This window comes from Chiroxiphia lanceolata, chromosome 6 (assembly GCF_009829145.1).
Source record: "Chiroxiphia lanceolata isolate bChiLan1 chromosome 6, bChiLan1.pri, whole genome shotgun sequence".
In the NCBI taxonomy this organism is placed as follows: domain Eukaryota; kingdom Metazoa; phylum Chordata; class Aves; order Passeriformes; family Pipridae; genus Chiroxiphia; species Chiroxiphia lanceolata.
The window spans coordinates 5,559,813-5,583,878 of NC_045642.1; the positions used below are offsets into that span (position 1 = coordinate 5,559,813).

The 24,066-nt window shown below is 53.6% G+C and overlaps 3 protein-coding genes across 3 annotated transcripts in view; 2 read left to right on the plus strand and 1 right to left on the minus strand.

Annotated features, from left to right (window-relative positions):
• Window positions 1-506: 506 nt before the first annotated feature.
• Window positions 507-1,789, minus strand: LOC116789072 (mas-related G-protein coupled receptor member H-like). The gene is made up of 2 exons (XM_032692409.1): window positions 1,719-1,789; window positions 507-1,450 (listed from the first exon to the last, which is right to left on the minus strand). Exon 2 carries the CDS (start codon window positions 1,422-1,424, stop codon window positions 507-509), a length of 918 nt encoding a protein of 305 aa, XP_032548300.1. The 5' UTR covers window positions 1,425-1,450; window positions 1,719-1,789.
• A 1,927-nt stretch (window positions 1,790-3,716) lies between these two features.
• LOC116789074 (rho-related GTP-binding protein RhoD-like) lies at window positions 3,717-5,804 on the plus strand. The gene is made up of 5 exons (XM_032692411.1): window positions 3,717-3,845; window positions 4,438-4,525; window positions 4,787-4,896; window positions 5,419-5,553; window positions 5,637-5,804. The coding sequence occupies exons 1-5, from the start codon at window positions 3,717-3,719 to the stop codon at window positions 5,802-5,804; spliced, it is 630 nt and encodes a 209-aa protein (XP_032548302.1).
• A 2,428-nt stretch (window positions 5,805-8,232) lies between these two features.
• Window positions 8,233-24,066, plus strand: part of KDM2A (lysine demethylase 2A) — a 36,282-nt gene continuing 20,448 nt past the window's right edge. Inside the window, exons 1-4 of the mRNA XM_032692373.1 lie at window positions 8,233-8,338; window positions 8,660-8,687; window positions 9,995-10,099; window positions 23,561-23,699. Of these exons, the coding sequence (XP_032548264.1) occupies window positions 8,319-8,338; window positions 8,660-8,687; window positions 9,995-10,099; window positions 23,561-23,699 (292 nt within the window). The 5' untranslated portion in view covers window positions 8,233-8,318. The remainder of the gene's footprint in view (window positions 8,339-8,659; window positions 8,688-9,994; window positions 10,100-23,560; window positions 23,700-24,066) is intronic.

Sequence of the window (24,066 nt, forward strand, 5' to 3'; positions counted from 1 at the left end):
GGTTTGAGGGGTGTCGGAGGGCGTCTGGAAGGTGTCGGGAGAGGGTCTGAAGGGTGCCAGGAGGGGGTCTGGAGTGTGCCACGACGGTGTTGGAAGGTGTCTAGAGGTTGTCAGAGGGTGTCTGAGGGGGTCAGGAGGGTGTCGGAGGGGGTCTGGAGGGTGTCGCAGGTGTGTGGATGCCGCCCGTGCCGTCTCCCCTCGCTGGAGGGCAGCAGAGCCCGACGGGCCGCGCTCGGAGCCGGGGAGCGGCCGCCGGCCGGGAGTCCTGCGGGGCGCAGCGGGACCGGGATGGAACGGGACAGGATGGGATGGGACAGGGATGGGGTTGAGGATGAGATGGGGACGGACACAACATGGATCAGGACGGAGTGGGGTTGGGATAAGGGATCCATCACGACACACAGCTGCGCGGAGATGACCTGCAGGGGCCTGGCTGGGAGCAAGGGTGGGCAGCTGAGCGTGAAGCCTGGGTGGGTAGCACAGCCAGCGGGACCGCAAGTGGCCTCTTAGCTGGAGACCGTGGTGACTGCCGTCTCCTCAAAGACCCTCCGGAAGGCGACCTGGAGGGACACCAGGGAACAGCGCCTCCAGCAGCTCCCTACCAGGAAGTAAATGAAGGCGTTGGTGCTGCTGTTGATGCAGGCAAGCAGGAAAGCAACCTGGGAGGACACAAAGGAGTAGCTGAGCTGCTGCAGGAAATTCAAGAGGCTGAGAGGAACCCCAAAGATGAGGAAGAAGAGGACAGTGAGGAAGATAACAATGTAGAGCCTCTTAGGTTGACGTCTCTTGGAGCCACAGTGGACCTTAATGAAGAGGATCACGTTGGAGATGACCATGAATGGGGCAAAGATGAGGAAGTTGAGGACAAACATGGAGATGAGAGACATCTGGCAAAGCTCATCCTTGTGTGACAGGCATAGGGAAGTCACTGTGGCAATGACAGCGACAGAGAGGACCCAGAGCAGGGCACACACCACCCCTGACAGGTGCTGGGGGCGGTGGCAGCGGTACCAGAGCGGGCAGAGGATGGACCCACACCTCTCGATGCTGATGACCGTCGGCAGGTACAGCCCCATGTTGTGGGAGAACAGTGACAGCAGGAGGAACGACCTCAGGTACCTCAGGGACACGACAGTGGAGCAGGAGGCATTGTTCACCATGTAGAGGAGGGATGAGGTGATGGCAAAGAGGAGGAAGGTGAAATCAGCTACGGCCAGGTTGAGGATGTAGACGGTGATGGGGTTCCTGCGGATGTGGAAGCCGAGGAGCCAGAGGACAGCCCCATTGCCCACCAGCCCACAGAGGCCAATGAGCAGGGTGACACCATCTATGGCCACGTCGGTGATGTCTATCCAGCACTGTTTGTCTTCTTCGGTGTCCGTCACGGCAGATGTGGGAGGTGGGGGTGTCTGATTCAGCTCCATGGTGGAAGGTGGGACCTGGTCCCTGGCTGTGGTCAGAGCGGGCAGGGAGTTAGTGGGACCCAGGGGACGTGACAGGGACAGGGGTCCTGGTGATGTGGCAAAGCAGGACTGGGGATGGGGCGATAGGAGGGCTGGGGGTGAGGGTGGAGGGAGGGTTGGAGGGGCTCCTGTCTCCCCCAATTAAGGACACCCATGGGAGCAGTGAGGGGGCTGTGGGGAGATCTAAGGAGACACCCCCAGGGCTGGACTCTGGTCCCGACCCCTTCCCTTTCCCTGCAGCAGCCCAGAGCTGACCTGCCTGTGCGTCTGAGCTCTCCTTGCCACGGTCTTCTCCGATGAGGAGGTGTGGGGTCTCCACGTCCTCAGAAGCTCTGAGCAGCCCGTCTCTCCCCAAATAAAGCTGCTTTTTGGGGCGTTTCTGCACAATCACAGGTCAGGCAGTGAGAGCACTGGGCAGTTGCACACAGGCTGTCTCTTCTCCCATCAAATTTCTGTTGGTCTTGCGGGAAAGGAAATGTTTTGTCCGAGTGAATACCCCAGAGGACGAACACTGCAGCAGTTAGATGTGAAAGAATCTTGATGCTTTTAGGATTCAACCTGATAGCTCATTAGACTGGTAATTACCATCTACCTAATTGTTTTATGGTGCTCCAGTCTCCTCTCCCCATCCTGCCCCAATGCTGGCATCCTTCTGAGATTGTTCATTACTGCGTGCATTTGCCTTCCAGCCTCCCAGCATGAGAATCGCTGATGTGTCTCCTCCAACTTCATCCTGCGTCAGGCCTGGGTGAGAGAATTTCAAATTTGGTGCTCCAGCCATCAGTTTGGACTCACCCCAACTGGTCTGGGGGCTCCAGAGCTCTCCTGAACTGACTGGTACCCACTGAGCCCAGAGGGCCTGGTGGCAGAGGAGCTACAGGGCTGCAGGAATATCAGGGAACAGCACACATGATTCCCCATCCCTCTCTGCACCCCTAGACCAGAAGCACCCATTTACTCCCGCAGGGTTTTGGGGTGGCAGAAGAGGGCACTGACTGGAGGGGAGATGGTCTTGGGGAGCTCCAAGCAGGGGTGTGGGGGGACATGATCTCTCCTTTCTCCTCAAAGCAGCACTGGCTGCCCCATGTCCCCTTCAGCCACTGAACCCCTTATGCCGGTGGGGGGACATGCCAGAGGCTGGACAAAGCACCTCGAGTGCCAGGTGCCCTCTGCTCTGCCAGCAAGGGCAGAAAGCTGCTTTTTTTGACTCATTAAACCAGCTAATTGCTACCAGGACTGCTGATACCCCCGAGGGGCTCACCTGGGGCACCCACCACAGGGCTGGGGAGCTTGCAGGAACAGACACCACATGGGGCTCCCCAGAGACCACCCTATGTCCCCTAACCCTCATGTCCAGGCACACTCTGAGCCCTGCAAGCAGTACCAAGGAGTCCCCAACCCAGGGGTGTGGGCAAGGGCTGCTGTGGGTAATAGAGAGTGATCATTGGGGCCACCCCCAGCACCATCTGTGCTGGTTTGGGATATCCCCAAGCAAAGTGGGATGTCATGGCCTGTCCCCACCAGTGTGTTGGGGTCACCAGGAAAAGATGGGGGGCTGGAAGCTGCCCCCCTCTGGTTCTGAGCCAGGCACCAGAGACTGCTGGCAGGGCATGGCTAGGCATGGCAAGGCACTGGTGTGACGTCAGGGGTGGCACTGATGGCAGGGACGTAGCAGTGAGTCACCCCCCCTCGTGCCTCCCTCCACCCCTGGACTTTGTCTCCTGTGGATGCTCAGGGCAATAAAACCCAGGCTCGGGGTGGGAATGGGGTGTTGGGGAGGGCACACAGGTGTGTTTGCACACACAGGCACAGGAATGCAGGGTGTGCAAGCACAAGTGTGCAAGAGAACCTGCACAGAACGTGCGAGGAGGAGCTGGGCCAGCACAGGGGTTGCGCGTGTGGGATGGGGTCACCCGTGGGATGGGGTCACACGTGTCCCTGCGTGTGCAAGAGGCAGCCACGTGTGTGCACAGGCAGGTGCGTGAGAGGGAGTTGCACATGCAGGAGGGACGTGGAGGTGGGAAGTGTGTGCCCCTCCTGCCGGGTGAAGGTCATGCGAGGTGCGCAGGGACACCCACACTCGTGTCCCTGCCGCTGTCACCTCCACGGCCCCAGCCCTGAGCGGCGCCGCGGGCGGGCCCGACGGGCGGGTGACGGCCGCACCCTGGACCGGGCGGGTGCTTCCCACTGCCCCGTCCCCATCCCTGTCTCTGCCGAGGCCAGGCAGGCTCCACGGCCCCACTGGACACCCCCATGCAGCGGGAGCGCGGGGGGCAGAGCCCAGGACCCCCCGAAACCGAGGTCAAGGCTGTCGTCGTGGGGGACGGGGGCTGCGGGAAGACGTCGCTGCTGGTGGCCTTCGCCAGGGGGGACTTCCCCAAGGTACTGGGCTCCTTGTGCCCTGTCCCAGCCCCGGCGGGACACACTGGTGGGGGGAGGGGGACTGTCCCCGTGCGAGAGCGGCGACAGGGGCAGAGGGCGGTGGACGCGGGATGAGAGAGACACGGTGGCAGCAGCGGGGACGTTTGCAGTGGGACATGGGGACGGCGGGGGACTGGGGAAGGGGTGGCCCAGCCTGGGGCTGATGGGGGTCTGCGGCAGCCCCCCCTTGGTGGGTGAGTGGGCACCTCTGCCTCACCTGGGGGGTCACGGGATAGGGAGCAGAGTTTGTCCCTCAGTGAGGGCACCGACGGGACCTGGGGAATGTGTGGAGGGGGGAGCAGCTACTGAGACCCCAGAACGTCTGTCTGGATCCCCGAGTCCCACCGGGACATGCATGAGGTTCAACAGTGCCCTGGGATGGGGGACAAGGACGGTCCCCCCCCCGCCGGTGCCCTGCGCCGGCGAGGCACCACCATCTCCTGCCCCCCGTTTCCCTCTCCTGGGTACCTCCTCGTGCCCTGCCCTGTCCCCATGGGATGCCCCCCACCGCTGCCTGTAGGACCTGTCTCACACCCTCCCTCTCTTCTGCCAGGTCTACGTCCCCACCGTGTTCGAGAAGTACACGGCGTCACTCCAGGTTGCCGGAAAGCCCGTGACGATCCACCTCTGGGACACAGCAGGTGGGACAGGACGGGACAGGGTGGGCAGTTGTGCCCCTCACTCTCCCATCCAGGAGTTTTGTTGTGTCCCACACCCCTGGGTCGTGCCTTGGATGGGGTGTCCCCGTGCAATGACCATGGGAGAGGAGGGGTTAACAGAAGATGTCACTCCCGTGGTCCCAGCCTCGCGGGAGGGGGGAGGGACCACGGCGGAGGAGGGGGGACCCAGTCCAGTAAGGAACTGGTGTATAATGGTCCACTCCTCGCTCCTCGGTCCGGCAGGACAGGAAGACTATGACAGGCTTCGCCCACTGTCCTACTCAGATGCCAGCGTTGTCCTCATGTGCTTTGATGTCACCGACCCCAACAGCTTCGACAACATCCTAACAAAGGTGACACATCATGGGGGCCGCTGGGGCTGCTGCCTGTCCCTATCTGTGTGACATGTCCCCTCTGTGCCTGTCCCCTGTGCCTGTCCCTGGGTGAGATGCCCCCCTCTGTGGTCATCCTGTGTCCCCATCCCTGCATGAGGTGTCCCGCTTTGTGCCTATCCCCTGTCCCCATCCCTGGATCACCTGCTCCCCTCCACACTAGTCCTGTGTCCTCATCCCTAAGTGACATGTTCCCCTCTGGCCCTGTCCCCTGTCCCTATCCCTGGCTGACATATGACATCCCCCATGACACCCTGACAGGTGCCCACCCCTGTGCCTATCCCTGGGTGACATGTCCCACTCTATGCCCATCCTGTTTCTCCATCCCTGGGTGACACGTTCCTCTCTGTGCCCATCCCCTGTCCCCATCTCTGGGTGATGTGTCCCACTCTGCCCCTGTCCCCTGTCCATATATCTGAGTGACATGTCCTGCTCTGCCCCCATCCCCTGTCCCCATCCCTGGGTGACATGTTCCCGCTCCAGTGGTACCCGGAGGTGAATCACTTCTGCAAGGGGGTCCCGGTGCTGCTCGTGGGCTGCAAGACGGACCTGCGGCAGGACGAGGGGACGCTGCAAAAGCTGCGGGATGGGCGGATGGAGCCCATTTCCCGCCAGCAGGTGACTGCCACCCTCCGACGGGGTGGGGGGGCAGTGGGGCACCCGGGGTCCTCTGGGGGATCTGACTCTGTGTCTCCCCGCAGGGAGAGGCCATGGCCCGGCAGGTCCGCGCCGTGTCCTACATGGAGTGCTCGGCCAGGTACCAGGAGAACGTTGGGAACATCTTTGTGGCAGCCAGCAGTGCTGCCATGAGTGCCACCCGCCAGAGACAGCGCGGGAGGAGAGCCTGGAGGGGCTGCGTGCTCCTCTGAGCCCTCCGGCACCGCACGACCCCTGGGATCTGCTGCTGTCCCCAGCTCTGACCACACCGCGGCTCCTGGCTGCTGCCATATCTCTGCTGACTCCTCCGGCATTCCACCGCCACTGTGGCCACCCTCCTGTCCCGGGGCTGGCACTGCCTGTCACCATGGGGTGCCAGCAGGAAAGTGTCCCCCTGGCATGAAGAAACTGCCCCAGCTGGATCTCAGTGTCTTGTCCCAGCAGGGATCCCCGTGTCCTGTCCCAGCAGGAATCCCAACATCCTATTTAGGTATCCCTGCATCTTGTTCCACCTGGGATCCCAGTATCCTGTCCCTGTCCCAGCAGGGATCCCAGTGTCCTGTCCCACTTGGATCCCAGCATCCTGTCTCTGTCCCACTGGGGATTCCATCATCCCATCCCTGCCCCACCAGGGATCCCAGTGTCTTGTCCCTGGCCTATCAGGGAACGTGGTGCCCTCTCACACCAGGGATCCCCATGTCCCGTCCCTGTCGCACCATGGATCCCAGCGTCCTGTCCCTGTCCAACCGGGAATCCCAGCATCCTGTCCCAGTCCCGCTAGGAATCCCAGCATCCAAGCATCCTCACCAGCCAAGTTCTGGGAGCAGAGAACTGATGTGGGGGATTCCCCTTCCCCCTGGCAGGCCAGCGAGGGGAGTGACACTGGGTGGTGACCGCGGGACACTTCTGCCATTAAAGTGACACAACACTTGTCAGCTGTCAGCGTGACACAGTCCCTTTGGCAGAAGCAGCCCTGGCATGGTCTGGGCGTCGGGACACAGGGTGGGAGACAGGAACACCGGGTGGGTGATAGGAACGTGAGATGGGTGTCAGGAATATGGGGCAGGCACTGGGGGCACGGGGTGGGCGTTGGGGACACAGGGGGTGCTCCAGAGACACGGGGACATCTGGGACACAGGGTGGGAGAAAAGGACATAGGGTGGGATACAAGGACACAGCATGGGAGACAAGGACACAGGGTGGGAGATGGGGAAATGGGGTCCCACCATGGATCTGGGATGGATGGGTGGCCTCTGAAAAGGGGTTACCTGCTGATTTTGGGCTGGGGCGAGTGTGAATGTGTGTGCAGGTGTGTACAGGTGTGTGCTGCACGTATATAAACATGCACATGCGTGTGTATGTGTTATACATGTGTGCACATGTGTGTGCTGCACCTGTACTGTCTGTGTTTACATGCCTGCATTTTATATATTTTCTATTTGTAAATATATTATAGTTAAGTTTATAAATATATATTATACTTGTAACTATACCTTTGTGTAGTTACTTTTAAACTCTTTGTATACCTATATTATTATATATATAACTAGAACTGTATATAGTTTGTAACTACATATATATATAAGTAGAACTATATATAGTTTATAACTACATTGTTGGGCTAGAGTTAGTTTATAAGTAACTATAAGTAACTATATATATAAGTATATATAGTTAACATATAGTTTATATATATAGTACCTGCAACTATAACTATGCATAGTTTATAACTATATTATGTATATAACTGTATATATAACTACAAGTGTATATTGTTAGCTTATAACTATATATATTAACTATATATAGTTATAACTATATATAACTATATATAATTAATATATATAATTTATAACTATGTAATATAGTTATAAAATATATATAGTATATATGATATATATACTGTATATATTATCCCTATATGTAGTTACTTTATAACTATCCATATAACTATATTTATTATATATAACTGTAACTGAATGTATAACTGCATATTGTTAGCTTATAAATATATATCTATAACTATATATAACTCTAGTTATAACTATATATATATAACTATTTAACTATAGCTATAACCATATATAGTTAATATACATAGTTTATAACTATATATATGTAACTATACCTATATACACGTAGTGTATATCTATCTACATAAATATATTTTTTATATCTATAATTATAACCGTACATATAACTGTATATTGTTAGCTTATAACTATACATATTATATATATAACTATATGTATTTTATAACTATATTCTTAGTATCTGTAGCCTATATCTAAGCGGTTGTATGTATAGCTGTACGTAGTTGTATGCAGTTACATGTAGATACACATATGTGCCCGCATCTCTGCACGCAGACCCCCATACAGGTGTGCACAGGTGTGCGGACACCGAGGGACCCCACGAGCAGGGCGTGATGGGCCACGACCCCCTCCCCCCGCCAAAATCCCACCGTCCCTTCCCTGCGGGCCCCTCCCCCTCCCACTCCCCCACCAGAGGCGTGGCCACCGGGGGCGTGGCCACCCGGGAAAGGGGGCGCGACAATCGGAGACGGGGCGTGGCCACCGAGGAAGCGCGCACGCGCGAGGCGGGGCGGGGCCGTGGGGGCGCGCGGCGCATGCGCGGAGGGGGGCGGCAGCAGGGGGGGGGGGCCGCTGTGCGTGCGGCGCGTGCGCGCGGCGTCGGTGTGTATGTGAGGCTCTGACGGGTTCAAAATGGCGGCGGCGGCTCCTGTGTGAGGAGGGGGATTCGCGTCCCGGCCGGGGGGCGGCGGCGCCGGGGGGGCGCGGGGCGGGCGGGCCGGGTCGGGACGGCGCGGCGGGGCTCCGGCACCCGGCGGCGGGGCGGGGTGCGGTGGCGGCGGCGGCGGCGGCGCTGGCGGAGGGGGGATGCGGCCCGCGGCGGCGGGGGGCGGCCGGCGGCGCTGTCAGCGCCCGCTGCCCGCGCCGGGGGTGGCGGGGCCGGGGAGGGCGACGAGCGCGGGGCGCGATCGCTGCTGACCCGGGGGGTTCCCCCCTCCTCCGTGTGTTCTGTTCCCCCCCCGTGCCGGCGGCAGAAGAGGACAAAGGCGCAGGAGAGACCTGGTGAGCACCGCGGGGGTCACCGGCCGCCCCCCGGGGCGGGCGCGGGGCGCGGGCGCGGGGCCGGGCGGGAGCGGGGGCGGGCGGGTCTCCCAGAGTCGGGCCCCCGGAGGCCGCACCGGGAAGTTGGGGAGGGGGCGGCGGGTGCCGGCTGACAGCTCCCTGGGGACCGTCCCGGCCCCCCGCCGTCCGTCCTGCCTCGGCGGGGCCGGGCCGGGGGCACCTGGAGGGTCGGGGGTCTCCCCCGCGCCCCACGGCGGGGCGGGCGCGCTGCGCTCCCGGCTGTCCGGTTGTTTATAAACAGAGTTCAGCAAGTGCGGGGAAACTGCCTCCCTCGGCCGAGCCGGGAGTCCTGGTCCCGGGGCTCGAAGGGAGGCAGGGGTGGGGAAGGTGTTGGCGGGATTGGAGATGATCTGCTGTCAAACCCGAGGATCGGGGAGGAGCAGGAGGGAGCAAGTTCTCTCTGCACGGTGATAGCGGTTCTATAAGGCTACACGGGGTGGCAGATCCCCTTCCCCGACCCCCCTTCCCGACCCCCTTTCCCCGACCCTTTCCCCTGAAGATCTGGCTTAGGCATAGTCCTGGGGATTAAGAGCTTCGATATACCCGGGCTTTGGTTCCTTCCTGTTCCTTAAAAAAAAAAAAAAAAAGTGTAAATGCCATCTGAGCCTCGGGAGGTTTTCCCAGGTTGGTGTGCGATGTCACCAGGTGGCACATTTGGAAATCCAAGCATTTGGGTCTTGTCAAGTTAGGAGTTAGATCCCTGACTGCTTCCCTGCTTGGGTGCTGTATGTAGGGGAGATCCCATGTGCCTTCCCTGCTCATGGGAGATGTTCTGTGCTGGTGTAGCTTCTCCCAAATGCCACGGTAGAGGAGATCCCGAGGACAGTGGTTGTGTTGTTTGGAGGAGTTGATTCTCTAATGCATTACTTTGGGGAAGCCAGGCTGCTCCCTGACTGCCACTGAGGTTTTGACAGCACCTTCCCTGTCTCTTGTCCCACTGTGGGCCCAGTGGATACCACCAGCCCACAAACGGAGCTGCTGTTTGGGCTGGTGGTGGAGTGGAGCAAAGGCCTTTTCCTGATGAGAGACTTGCAGGTCCTGTCACATTACAGAGCAGCTGGTGAAGTCATTTACTGGGTCGTGCCTAAATTAGAATGGGAGCCTTAAAAGTTGAGGTGGGCTCAGCCACTGTGTTCTCTTAGCGCTGCACAGGGTTGTGGGGTCAGTCCCAAAAAGAGCAGGGAGGTGGGGGTGTAGGTGTCCTGTGTCTCCATGTCCTGCTTCATTGTTTCCCTCTGGCTTCCAAGGAGGAAGAGGACGAAGACAGCAGTCCTGGCGTGTCCTTTTCGCTCTCTTCAGAGGAGTCGGAGATGGAGCCTGAGGAAGAGCGGATCCGTTACAGCCAAAGACTGGTCAGTATTGGCCCTAAACAATCCAATTCTGGTCTTGGTTCTGTTGGAACTGGAGGAGGAGAAGGCTTTTCCTGGCAGGAGGGTTGAACAACCCAAACAGGCTTATGGTGGATGGCTGCAGCCTGCCCAGAGGGGTGAGCTTGCCTGGCAGTGGCTTTGTGGGTTCTTTTGTGTCACCAAGGTTGAAGGGAATTTGACTGCTGGGCTCTGGAAGAGGGGAGGGTTGGAGGCTGAGTAAGGAGCTTTGAGATAGGGACATGAAAGAAGTGTCACTGTAGTTTGTCACAACAGGTTTTGTCTGTGTGTCTGGAACAAGGAGATGAGTCGAAACACTGTGTGTGACTGTTCTGTGGGCCTTGGTTTGAGTGTGCTGTGAAATCTGAGAAAACTTCAGCCTGAAGCTGGTTTTCTTGTGCCTGTGTCTTCTCTCATTGTGTTCTTTTGGAGGGAGCTGTTCCAGCAGTCAGGTCCCAGTTAGGCCCTGTCAGGAGCTCTGGCTTGTCTGGTGTTTGTGATGCTGTTCGGGGGGACTGCGTGAATCCCATGGTCTGGGAACTGGGCTGTGACTGGGAACAGCTTGGGAGCAGCTGCTCTGAGAGTCTGAGATGGTATTCCCAGAGATCCCAGGAAAGCTGCTGTGTCTCCCACACGGTTTTGAGGCAGTTGTAAACCCCTAGGAAGGGCAAGTGGCAGCTCTGTGATGGTGTTGCTCTCTGAGTCACAGCACTACCTGTTCTCTCACCTTCAAGGTGCTGCCCATAAAGGTAAATCCTTATCCTTTAATACTCTGGACTCATTTGGTGTGAGGCCATGTGGTATTTGGCGTTAAGCTTTGCCTTCAGTTCTGGGTGCTGGCCATGGAAAGGGTGGTGGAGAGCTCCCAAGTGTTTTGGTGGATGTTTTAACTTGGCAACAGCAGCAATCCCACCTCCTCCCTCATCCTGGCACACTGGTTCCCATAAGTGTGCAGGACACAACTCAAGGTGCTGGTTTGACTGGGGAATGACCCAGGACTAACCCAAAACCTCTGGATAAAGACACAACAGGTGAAGGGGGCTATCAGCCATGGATTTACTGGTTTAAAAATGCTTCTAATCTGTCAAATAAAAATCAGTGAGAGTTGGTGTCCTGATGTAGGTGGGCTGGGCTCCAGCAGAATGTGCTAAGCTGGATAAATGCCTGTACACTGATGAGCTCGGTGCTTAAGGGGTTTGGGAAGGCACATGTGCAGCAAGCAGAGCATGAGGCTCACCTGGACTTGTGTGTGTGTTCTCTGTACTGGCCTGTGGCCCAGAGGAGAAGGCATGACCCCTGTGTGGGGGGACAGCTTTACCTCATGCCTTGCTTTTCCTGGAAACTTCCAGCTCATTCTGTGCTCTCGCTGTGTTGGTGATGCTCGCTTGTTGAAGTGCCTTTAAAAGATTATTATTTTTCTTCTGTAAAGCATAATTTGAATTATCAAGGAAGGCAAAAGTGCTGAATGTGACTTATTTGAATACTCTGTGTATGCCTTGGACTTGGGAGCTGGTTTTAGTAGGCCTAAATTAAAAGTTCCAGGTAGGGAAGCAGGTAGTTGGTTAGTACAGTGTTTCTGCTGCTGTCAACTGTGTGTGACTGGGGTTCAGTGTGTGTGTGACAGCAAAACAAATATATATTTAAAAAATATAATCTAAGTAGCCAGACAGCCTGGACTAGAATAGTTTATAGTGGTGAAGGAGCTGAATTAATTGCATGTTTTGATGGCCTGAGATGGCAAAAAAAGTTTGTTTTCTGGTGTGTCAGGTAATCACAGCAACAGCATCTTTTTCCTGACTGGTTTCCATCAGGAAATAGAGGAAATCTTGAATGTCTTATGTTATTTTATTTAGTTTGCAGTACTGTTGCCTTCCTCTGGTTCAGCAAAAATCTGATGTGTGTCTGTTTTCTGAATGAATTTGTCAGTGTTGGGGAAAGATCTGGGTTTGGAGGAGAAATTCACCTCTGCTCCGGGTGTAGTCTCACTCCTACAAGAATTCTCTGCCAGTTCACACATCCCCCTGTGGCACAATGACAGATTAGGTGGGTTGCACTGTTCTAACTTGTGCTTGCTCCCAAGTTCAGGCTCTGTATCCGTGACTCCCAGGATTATAAAGGCCTGGATGAGTTTCTCAGGATGCAGGGATATCACTAGGAGGATGCCTTGCACCCATCCAAAAAAAACTGTGGGGAAGCTGTGTCCTGGTGAGGCTCATACAGGCGGTGGGTGATGCTGTATGAGGGTGGAGAGGACATGTTCCTCACCCAGAGATTCGGGGCTGAGTAGTGGAGGATGGGACTTGCAGGAGTAGTTTTCTCCTCATTCGGTATAAATGTTCTCCTCGACTGCCTAACGAGGCAGTTCTTCTGAGGTGCCAGCTTTTCAAGCTGGAGTTGTGTGTTTTGCAGGCCCTTAATGGAGGAGCTGAAATGCTCCATTGTGTCCTGTGCCTGAGTGACAGTCCAGCCCTGGCACTAACAATGCCATGGTCCCTCTCGGAGACTTGGAAGTCTTCACTGGCTGTCACTGGGTGGTTGCACCCAGCCCATGTCACACGAGGCTCCCCACGAGGAGCCTGGACTTCCCAAAGGCAAGAATAAAGAAGTTCAGTCGGCCTGGTGCTGTGTTTCCTCACAGAGTCTGCCTGTCCTTCTGCAGGGGAGTCATTGTGTATTCCTGGGTGCTGGAGTGTGAGGAAATCTCTCCTTCTCCCTGCTCCAGGGCTCCCTTTACCAGGCCTTTGCTGTGAGCTAAGAGTAGCAAGACCCTGTGAATTGCAGGCTGGGATTAGCACATCACCAGAGCGATGCCGGGGGCTTTCAGTGACAATGATCAGGGTGAGGAATGAAGGGCAGCAGCGCTGGATCACTTTGGAATGGCTTGGGAGCACAGCAGGAGAGTGCTGTTATCCAGAGGACGGATCCTGCCCATCATGGTCTCCCCGCTGCTGTCAAGTCAGCAGTCTGTATGTCAGGGTGTGGTTCCCAGTTAGGATTGCTGGGGTGGCAGAGCTGGTTTAAGAGGTTTTCTCCCTCCCTCAGTCAGTGCCTCAGGAGCTGATGCCCCTGAGCTGAACGATGCCTCAGGGAATTAGGGATTGTGGCCCTGGATGGAAGTTGGCAGTGGGGAAGCACCTAATCCAAATTGTTGTCTGTGCTGGGGTAGTGAGCTACCTGCCCCACCAGCAAACCTGCCGAGGCTGGAGAAGTGGAAGTGTAAGATGGGGAGACAGGGTGGGGTAGGAACCTCTTAAACTGGCTTTGCTGCTGGAGGGAGCCCGAGGAGAAGCCTCACCCTCCCTCAGGGCTGTGGGTGCTCTCTGGGGCAGAGCCACAGCTCTGAGGGTGTCAGGCTGCTGCCCCCAAATGACCATCCCTGTCTGGGTGCAGTGTCACCCTTATTTTGGTTGTGGGAGGTGGTTGTGACACCCATGAATGGAAATGGGCTTGTGGAGGAGAAGCCCTGCCTGGTGTCAAGTGCTGTGGAGTATTTGGGAGGTGAGAGGGGAGCCAGGGAGGGAAAAGCTGTCTCTCCCATGGCTTGGGGCTGTCTGTGTCCTGCCCTAGCACTGTCCTGCCCTCTGGTCAGATCCTTATGTGAAATTTGAGAGGAGGCCTCTGCCTGTCTCTACCAGCCAAAACCTGAGGCCTCTCCTGTAAACAGCAGTTGCCAAACCTGTCCTTACATGTCGGTGTCCACACTCTCCCCTGGGAGAGAGTTCAAATGGGCTTTACAGCACGTGGAGGCATCAGCTGAGGGATGAAGCTTGGGGAGTGTGGAGGATGAGGTTTGTCCTCCCACAGCTGTGTGTGCTGTGGAGTGACTCCAGGAGTGCACTGCCTGTGCCTGAGTGATGACTGCTGACTCTGATGGATGCCCGGAGTCACAGCAGCTGGAATCTTGTGTTTTCCGACTTATTTGTATTGGGGGTACCGAATCCTTTCTGCTGGATGGGGTGATGTCAATGCAGGACACAAGCCATGGGCCCAGGAAGGTCCATGCATGTTCGCAGGACACGTTACAAAATTCCAGCCCTTATCCCCACAGGATAGGGATAAATGGCCTCAAAGCTGAAAGGGAGGTCGGGGGAGCAGGCTGTGGGCTGGCAGGACAGAGCTTGTGTCAGGTAAGATGGCAAAGAGGAGGATGCAGCTTTCTGCCCTCCTTGTGTTACTCCATCTCGAATGGCTCATGCTATCCCAACAGTGGGATGCAAGGAGCAATCCCATCAAGTTCAACCTGACTTTTTGTTTGTCCTGTAAAGCTGTTCAGTGCCAGGTAATGATTCCTTGAGGTTGCTGGTGTTTGTCACCCCCAGATGTGTGCTTGGCAGAGGCCAGTCCTGCTGGATACTGATTTTCCCAGGGCTGCTCCCACTGACTTGGGACTCATGTGTGTGCTGGGGTGACCCTGCCTGTGTTGCTCCCACAGACACTGAAGCCACATGCACTGAGTGAGAATTTGGGTAGTTTTATATCACACACCTCCATTTGAAATGTGACACTGGCAATTCCTGTCAAGCCAAGCGCCCTCCCACTGCCTGGAAGGGCTGAGTTCCTCTGCTGTGTGCCCAGTCTGGCCAAGTGTCCTTGGTCTGCTGGACACACCTCAGTTTCCCCGTCTAGACAGGACCCATGCAAGGAGAGTAATTAATCTCTCCCACATGCCTCAAACTGGACACACTACAAATGAGTCACTGCAAATGACCCAGGTGTAATAATTGAGCTCTAAATAATTTAGGGACTGTTCAGATTTGGTCTGTGCAGGGCTTTGGTGGAAGCTAGCAGCAACTGAAGGCTATTCTTGGAAAGCTTTAGAAATTCCTTGGAGCATATAGATCCTGCAAGATGCATGAGTGTGCTGGTCCATGGGATAATATATCCCTGAAACCAACTGGATGTTCCATGTCAGCAGAAAGGGATGCAAGAGGTGAATATCTCTGCTGGATTCTTACTATCGCAAGCCTGGCTGTGCCTTGAGTGTGTTCTGGGAGCTGCAGTGCTGACTAAGCAAGGAGCCTGACAGCACAGGAGCACTTCAAGTTACCTGTGAGTTACCAAACAAGTTGTATTTATGTCTCCCGTAGTAATCAGGAGGGGATTTTCACGGGGTTATCCCAGCTGGAGGTGACACTGACAAGTCAGGAGAGCAGTCCCTGCACGCCCAGCACCTTCTTAATCATGTCAGGAGCCACCCAGACAGGGATCTGCAGGTCACTGGGTGGGTTTGGGGGAGAAATGACACGTGTAGGGAAGTGGTGGTGTGCTCAGAAGGTGGAGAAACAAGGTGCTGCCCTAATCCCATCCTCTGGAAATGTATGAGGGGAATGAGGTTGAGATGTCTGGTGCTGCTGCTGATAAAAGAGTGTTGCTGATTCCAGAGGAGGGAATGATGGGTGAGCCTTTTGGGCACTGTGAGGAACTTTGGTGTTCTTCTTTCCTTTTCACAGTGGCCTGAGCTCCACATGCTGCTCACCTTTGGATACCTGCAGATCTCCCTTGGCAAGGGCACTGATGATTTTTGAGGGCCAAGGAGATAAACCTGGTGACAAAGTGTGACCTGTTAATCCATGGTGGGGAAGAGGAGATGAGTCTGTTGGACGGGGATTCTGTCTGTTCTGTTTCTCTGTGTCCATGCTTGTGCATCTGTGTTGCTGTAGAAACAGCATGAGCTGGATGTCCAGGGATTCTGAATCCCTGTGGAATTTCCAGGAACTTGAACCAGAGAAGTTTTTGGGCTGAAATCTGCCCAGGGTTGCAGGGTGATGAATTTTACATGTTTTAGCCATCACTCTGTGCACTAAAGAGCTCTAATAAAGCTGCCCCACACACCATTTTAGGTCAAGGAAGAGGCTCTGGGGTGTGAGCATCGTCTGTGGTTTTTATTGGTGCTGGTCCTCAGGGTTGGGAGTTGAAAGCAGAATCATATCGTGTTTGAGGCAATCTTGACAGAGTTTGGGAGAAAATATCAGTTGATGAAAGTTGTCCCAGCTCTTCCATGTACCCCTGTAATCTCAGGATTGAACTGAAGCAGCTGGAAGTGGAAAGGAGAGGGCTGGCAATGCATGCTCCTTTAAGGTCAGACCGCCTCAGCGTCTTTAATTTGCTGTGCATAAATATTTCCATGTGTCACTGAGCCTCTTTGCCCCATTTGGAGCAAGGAAGGGACAAGTCCTGGGCTCCTTGTGGAGCAGAGGGGGAGGGAGAGTGTGTAGGGATGGTGTAACAGCACAGAGTATGGAGGAAATGTCCTTCCTAGTAGCTGGTTTCACGCATTGTCTGTGTTCTTCCCAACGACCCTGTGTTGTTTTCTTTCTTCCTAAGCATCCTCAGCCCTATAAACTACAATTCAGGCAGCCTGTTGCTGTTCCCTTTAAAGAACAGTGTCAGCTTAGCAGGAATTGCAGTACAAACCTCAAAGCTTCCTGTGTTTTTGTTGTCCAAGTTCTCTGGTGGTCCAGCCTTGTTCAGTCGGTGTGATGGGACAGAACTGGCAACGGGTTTCTGCAGGGTTGGGTTGGGACCCTGGGAAATTTGGAGGGTTTTTCCCTGATTAAAAAATCCAAGCTAATCCTCTGATCCCCCACAGTACTGGAGACAGAGAGGTGCTCTGGCTGCCCCAGGCAGGAGTGAAGACACTTAGGGCTGACCTGCTTCTGCAGAGTGAGCTGCACCTCTGAGTGCTCGTGGCTCTGTTTGTCCTCTGTCCTGGGTCTCTGCCTCCTTCTCTGTGCGGGCTCAGTAGTGGGAAAACGAATTAAATGTGTATAATCTTCAATCCTGCCTTTTTGGGGGAAGTTTGATCTACTTTGTTCCATTTTGGGGAGACTCTGTTGCTTTACTGCACAAAACAAAAGGAGTAGCAGAGCTAGTAGTGCTCATCTAACCAACTGTACAGGGCATGTGCTGGGGAAACCTGGCAGGGAGAGGGCTCCACACAAGTTTTTTTTTTCCTTTATTTCTTCTGATTTGGAAGTGGTGGGATGTAATTCAAGGGGGTTTCTCAGTCTCCTTGAGAAATGAGAATGTTGAAGGATGGCTTTTAACACTCAGAGAGTCAGTGTTCAGCCCTGGAATGGAGCATGCTGGAGGGTTTGATGGTCCTGCAGGAGCTGCTTCAACCTGTCATGGAATCCAGGCAGGGTTTCTCCAGGTGCCAGGTGCTCTGGCTGGTGGTAGGTGTAGGCAGTGGGGGGCTTAGTAGTGCCATGAAAGCCAGTGGGGGCAGTGTCTGAGTGTGACATAGGCTGCAGGTGACTGGAGTGAGGAGCTGTATCCTTCCTTAAGAGCAGTGCTTCCGTTTTGGGACTGTTGCCAGACCTGCCCATCTGTGTTCTGATCTAGCATGTTCCTCTGCCTCGTCGTTTTGCTGCTCTGGCTGGTCAGTGTGTGGTTTAGCAGCAGCTGTTGGACTTCTCCTTGGCCCATCCATGCTGTCTCCCCACCTACCTCCTCCCACCTTGCTCCAATTCCCCAATTACTTCTTGTGTACATTCAATTTTGTAACCCAGAAGTGCAAACCAAAGCGTTCTCCCCGGTCGTTCTGAAGCGCTGCCAGCCCTGCTCGTGATAGGAATCTCTCCTGGAGCTGCGAAGCCTGGAAGGGCTCCAGTTCTGCGTAGATCCTGTTTACTCCCGGCCTGGTGCTTTGAGTCCATCTTTGTCCAGGGATGTGCCACCTGGGATACACCTGTTCTGTTCTCCAGGTTTTGAGAGAGACAGGAGATGGTGAGGGGTGTTAAACCTGAGTTAAGCTTGATGGTTTGGTTCTTGGGTTCCTCTTGGGGCGATTATGGCCTGTTCTTCAGATCCTAAGTGGTGCCTCCTTCTATTTGGTGGAGCAGGGAGTCCAGGACTGCTTTATTGATCATCTCCCAGGCACTTGCAGTTGTTTGGCTCTGCAGAGCCAAAATATTAACAGAACAACATGGACCTATCTCTGTAGGACTCTTTGTACCCCAAGAGTGACAGGAGGAAGAGGAGCTGAGGAGAAACTGAAGTGCCTGGAGGTGGGGAGGCACAGGAGGAACCTGCTGCTTCTCTGCTGTGCTTATGCTCCAGAGCTTGGAGCTCGGTTCCAGAGCTGAAGTGGGAGGTGCAGGCTTGGAGGAGAGGGATAGAGAAAAAAAGAGCTCCTGTGCTTAAGATAAGCAGTGACCTGGCAGACTCCTGACTGGGTGTCGTAATCTGAGTGCCTTGCTTCTTGGTGTATCTGGAAACACTTGCAAGGGAAGATCTTCCCTGCATAGTCTGTTCTGGCTTTGGCACCTGCTCCACCCTGAGTCTGATCACAGCCTGCTTGTCCATTCTCCTGTCAGGCTGCCTTGTGCCTCTCCAGAAGAATGGGGCCCATTCCCATGGATAAAATTGCTGGAGATTCTCAGGACAAGCTCTCAGAGGCAGAATTCTGGATGCTACTCTTTGCCACACTCGAAATCAAAACACCCATACACAGGTTTGGGTGTTGATGGTCTGGATTTATCTGGGCAAGAGCCACAGTTGTTTGCTGTAAAAATATGGGAGAAGTTAAATTCCCAAACTGAGGAGAGTTGAGCTTGTTGGTTTATTACCAGTTTGATGCTTGTTGTTATCGATTTGGGTGCATTTTGGGCAAAGTAAACCTATAAAGGGATGGGGTGAGGAAAAGAAATTCACTGGTAAATCACACTGTTCTATACATGTGCTGGGAACCAGGTGGAAGTTAATACCTGGAAGGAGGGATTTTGGAAATGGAGATGAAACTTCACTGCATTCTTCATGTCAACTTTTTTTCTCTAAAGGAATAAAGGAGAGTTGTGGGAGGCCTCACACCAGGGAAGCTGCTCTGGAAAGACAACAAGCATAGGGAGAGGAAAAGTGAGGGTGCTGTGGTCTCCTGAAGAGGGGGAAGGAGCTGTGACCCAGCAGGAGGAGGTTCCTGGAGTTGTTGGGAGATGAGGGAGGGGATGGCAGCAGACAGGACAGGAAGTGACGAAAATACTGTGGTGTGTGTTGGTTTCAGTCTGTAAATACAGGAGGCTCTGTCAGCGAAAGGACGGTTTGTTCTTTTTTTCAGATGTGACCTTGTACTCGTTCTTCTCTCAAAAAAAAATCCACAGGAGAGAGGTTTTCTGGCTCTCTTCAGCTGATGTCAGTTCCTTTGCTGTTAGAGAGGGCTGTGCTCCATGGAAAGAAATTTCCAAGGAAGTTTTGAAGAGTACCACTGTGGAGCTACATGAGGCGCTTTCCTTGGGAAAAGGAGACTGCAGGTGAAAAGATCAGAATAGAAGGGATAGCTGTCAGCAGGATTAATATTCATGCTTCCTTTTTCCTACATTAATTGAGTAGGCACCCAAGAGAGCCAGAAAGGAATGGTGAAGGACAGGTGTTTTAGATGGGAATTGCTGGCTGGCTGGTCTTGGAGGATGAATAAACTACCTTTTCTTGACCCTGCCTGGCACAGGGAGAAAGGGTTTGGACCACTTGTCAGTTCTTCCTTAGTAAAAAGAAGGGTGAAAAACTCTCAGCAGGGTGAAAAATGCCTGAATCCTAACAGAAAGCTGGAAAAATATGGGCTATTTTAATATTGCTGCTGAACACTCATGTATGTTATGGGCCTGACTCGATCTCTTGCTTCACTGGAGCTGAACTTCACCTGGGACACTTTTACAGATGGCAGTTTTGGGGGTGTCTGCTGATCTTCTTTTTGGAAGTTGTGCATCCCTGGCTGAACTGGTTGACACTGGAAGAGCTCCCAGTAGCAGAGCCACCCCCAGGAAGAAGTGGTCCTAGTCTGAGAGCCCAGGGCTGGGAGTTTCTTGTGTTCTCTGGTGAGACCTGCCTGGATGGGCTTGCTCCAAGGAGCAGGAGGAAGAGTTAGGAGGGCTGTATGAATCTTCTGGGAAAGGGGTACTTAGCCAAGTCCCATCCCTGGCGCAGGCTGTGAGACAAAGGTAGCTGGCTCTTCCCAGGAAGAGGTCAAACTCAGTGCTGCCAGAAGGATTTGCACAGCTGAGTATGTGCAAGGGGAAGGTGAGGTTGTCATTAGCCTGCTGTGGCTTTGCAGGTGTCACCTGTACCAGTTATTTAACCAGGCAGCAATTCCCTGCGTGTCAGGGGAGGATCAAAACACATCAGAGAGGAAAGGGGGTCTTGGAGCATCCACTGACCACATCCATCCTCATACAGAGACCCAGTTTGGGGAGTTGGGGGACCATGGTTTGTGTAACTGTTCTGTGAGGGAGCTGCAGACTCCAGGAGGGGAACGCTGCAGATGCTGCCTCTCTCAAAACGCACTCTTGGAAGCACAGAAGCCTTTCCTTCCTCCTGCCTGCTCTGCAGGCCCTGAAATATTGTTTTTCCCCACCCTTCCAAGACAACAATGACATGAAAGCACTGTGGCCCCGGCTGGGTAGGATGGGATGGGAGCTGTTTGTATTGTGCTTTTGGGTCCTCAGCCACGGCTGGGATCCTGCTCTCCTACATGCTATGCCAATTAGGAGGCCAAACTCTTCCCTGCCCACAGGAACGGGCGGAGCTGAGGGAGTTTTGTGGCTGATGCTTTGCTGATGACAAGAGCAATAGACTTTGGAATTTGCTGGACTGGAGGAGACAATCCCCTTCCTTCTGTGTTTTGCATCCCTGTTTCCCCATTGCAAAGGAGTTCAAGTTTAAGGTGTTCCTGCCTGTTTTCTGGTGTGTGCACTTTCGGTGTGGTTGCCTTATCATAGTGGTTTGGGTTGAAGGTTCCAACCTGTTTGTCTTGGAGGCTGTGCTGTGAAAGAGGTCTGGGAAAAGAATCTGAATGGTTCCCGGATCCCACAGCGCAGATCTATGGGTGGATCCAGCTGGAGTGTAGTTTCATGTAATGTGAATCCACAGCAGGCTGGTCTGGTGGTGTGGCCTCCTGAGACACGTCATATTTGTTTGGTCGTAAAGCCTCCAGATTTGTTAGTGAGGGACCAGGTCGTTTACTGCACATTCACAGAAGGTGGGAGTGGGATCTGTCCTCCAAGTTTGCGCTCAGGATTAGCCAAGACAGTGATCTCATGGTCCAGATGCCAAACTGGAGTGACTGGGCACTAAAGCTGGAGTGGGTAGATGGGAAGGGAGCAGGAGCTCCTGTTCATGGCATCTCCAGCATCTGCCTGTGACACCAGAGGGATTGGGATCAGGCCCAGCCACGTGGTCACATTGCTGTTGAATTAGCTGCTCTACACAATCCACAGCCTGTGCTGGCTCGGTGCCACTTCCAGAAGGACAGACAATGGCTGGTCATCATGTCTGTGCCTGGAGCTGTGTTCCAGCCCAGGTTTCCTGAGACTTGTGCTCAAATGGGACTTACCTGAGTTTTAGCCCGATGTAACCTTGCTCCTAGTTAAGGTACACCTAACTAGGAGCCCTGAAATACCATGCAGGTTTCCAGCCTGGGAGTTATTAAGGGACTGATTTGAATATAGCCTCTTCTTGCCAGAATTCTGTGCCAAACCTTTTCCTCGCACTCGTGAGGTTTTGTACCCAATGAAGACAAAAGAGATGCTTTTCCTCCTAAAAGTGAGTGTCTGGGGTAAAGGGGCAGCCTGGTCCTGCAGTGAGCCACCACCCACCTGATCCCAAAGCAGGTGAGACCATGGACTACAGAGCCCAGAATCCTTTGCCTCATTATGCACATCCTCTAGTTAGTGACAGAGAGCTGCCTTCTCGGACCTGAAATCCTAGGCTTGCCTGGGATTGGGAAAAGGGAAAAGATAGTCCTGCTGGAAGGGGATTTACATTTGCTCTGTGCCCTCATTTTAAAGCTGAGCACCACGCTGGGTTAACGGATTCTGTGATTTCTAAGGAAAAGTGGTTTGTAAGGTGGACTCATCCTTTGATACAACACAGCCATAAAACTTCTACATCTCTAACTTCATGCTCTGATGCATATCCTTTGAAGAGGCAGTCTCAGCTTAGAAGCAGAGTGGGCATTTGGCAATTCCAGTTTTTAGTGTGCACAGCCCAGTGTGAAATTTCAAGTGTTCCCCAGGAATAGGTCAATTATGCTGACGCCACCTCCCTTTGTTTGGTTTTTTTTTTAAAATGCGTTTTTCTGTCTTTCTAAAAACCTGTAATTAAGGAGAGTTTTATCTTTGTATTATTAAAAACAGGGAAAGAAAGTATTCCCATTTTCTCTCCATCTTTAGTGGAGGGCTTAAGACAAAGGACAGCAAACACACATCCCTTTTCTTGATTGTTTAATCCTCAGAGCCATTCAAGCTCTGAGAGGGACAGACCCTTGTTTCAGGATCTTTCTGAAGTGCCCCATTCAGGAGAAGTTGTTCCTGCCTGGCAGATAAGCTGTTTGTACCCCTGTCGTTCAGGTTTTTGTCGTTCAGGGAGTTGGAAAGCCGAGTGCAGTCAATGAGGTGTTAACAACGGATAAATGGCTCTGCCTTGATGGCTGGGGAACTCCTTGTGGACCCGTCAGCCTGCTTAAAATTGTCAGTTAAAATTAAATGTTACAGGGGGTGGGTGGAAAGCCCTTTTGTTAATGTCCCTACATCCTCCTGCACTGGTTAAACTAACTAATTTTAAGAATTTCTTTAGGGCAGTGCATGTGCATGAGGGAGTCCTTTCTCTTTCATGGTCCGTGGCTGGTTCCAGTGGTGTTGCTATGGCTGTGACACTGCCACAGATGTGACAGCAGCTGTGTCACCTCCTATCCCATCCTGGCTGTCTGCTGGCCCAACAGTTGGTGTGCACGCTTGATACGGAGCATCCCTAATTGGGGGGATTAAATTAGCTTGGCTAATTCAGAGCAGGTTGCCTTTTATCTGGGGGGGATTTGGGGAGCATTCCCACGCAGGGTTCTGCCAGAGCTTGGCTACTCCCCAGCCAGGTGGCCAACAGCTGGGGACACTAATTATTTACAGATCCAGCAATGCCAGAAGAGGATGTCTGTCAGGAATCCCCACACAGATGGACTTGACCCTGTAAGAAAAGGGTTCCTTCCCTTCTGCTAGTCCTCCCCACACAAACAAGGGAATAAATCACCTTTCATGTACAGGCCTGGCCAAACATGAAAACTTGAGAATTTTGTCTCAAGTGTAAACCCTTCCTTTATCACTTGGTATTCTGGCAGACATTTAAATTCACAAAGTATCTTTACCTCTAGTGCAGCAAAATACTGATGCACCTGTAAAAATGGGCAACTGATTCTTTTTTCTTTGCCTCAGTTATTCTGAACTCTCTCCCCCTCCTCCTGTATTTCTGTGTTAGAATTCATCAGGAATGATCCTCTCTCTCCCATACAGCCCAACTTGCACAAATGTGGATGCAGGAAGAGCGTATCTGATGTTTCAGTGGTGTGTTTTGGGTCCAGGCTCCCCAGGGTCCCTGGCTGAGCTGTGCTGGGTTGGGACAAGGCTCTGGTTGTTCCTCCTGGTCTGTAACTCTTCCCTCACTCCCTGAGGTGTGTTCTCCCCTCAGCGTGGCACAATGAGGCGGCGTTACGAGGACGATGGAATCTCCGACGATGAAATTGAAGGGAAGAGGACATTTGACCTCGAGGAAAAGCTGTCCACCAACAAATTTAACTCCACCTTTGTGGTCTTCATGGAAGGCAAAGGTTTGTCTTGGGGCTGATAATCAGTAAGCAGGGCTGCTGCCAGGGAATGTGTGTAGGGAAATGGCATGGCAGCTGCTTCATCCGGAGAGCAGGGAGCTGATCTGCAGCGTTGCAGGCTGGCTGGGACATGTGGAAGCCAGGAATGGGAGGGTTCTCCTGGGTCACCACCTGTAATTGCAGCCACATGTTGTCTATGAGATGTTTAATTCAAGGACTGTGTGGGATCTCTGCCCTTCCTTTCACCACGCACATGGCTCAGTGGGATGGCTTTTCATCACACAACCTTGGGAGGATTTCCTGGAGGGAGGAGCACTTCTTCAAGGCATCTCTTGCTTGGCTGTGAGCTTTCTAGGAAACTGAGGACCAA

Excerpts from the sequence above, each read along its gene's own strand:
- LOC116789072 (XM_032692409.1), bottom strand. The coding sequence starts at position 1,424 with ATGGAGCTGAATCAGACACCCCCACCTCCCACATCTGCCGTGACGGAC.
- LOC116789074 (XM_032692411.1), top strand. The coding sequence starts at position 3,717 with ATGCAGCGGGAGCGCGGGGGGCAGAGCCCAGGACCCCCCGAAACCGAG. Across the intron at positions 4,897-5,418 it reads TCGACAACATCCTAACAAAG|TGGTACCCGGAGGTGAATCA; the intron begins GTGACACATCAT and ends TTCCCGCTCCAG. Across the intron at positions 5,554-5,636 it reads AGCCCATTTCCCGCCAGCAG|GGAGAGGCCATGGCCCGGCA; the intron begins GTGACTGCCACC and ends GTCTCCCCGCAG.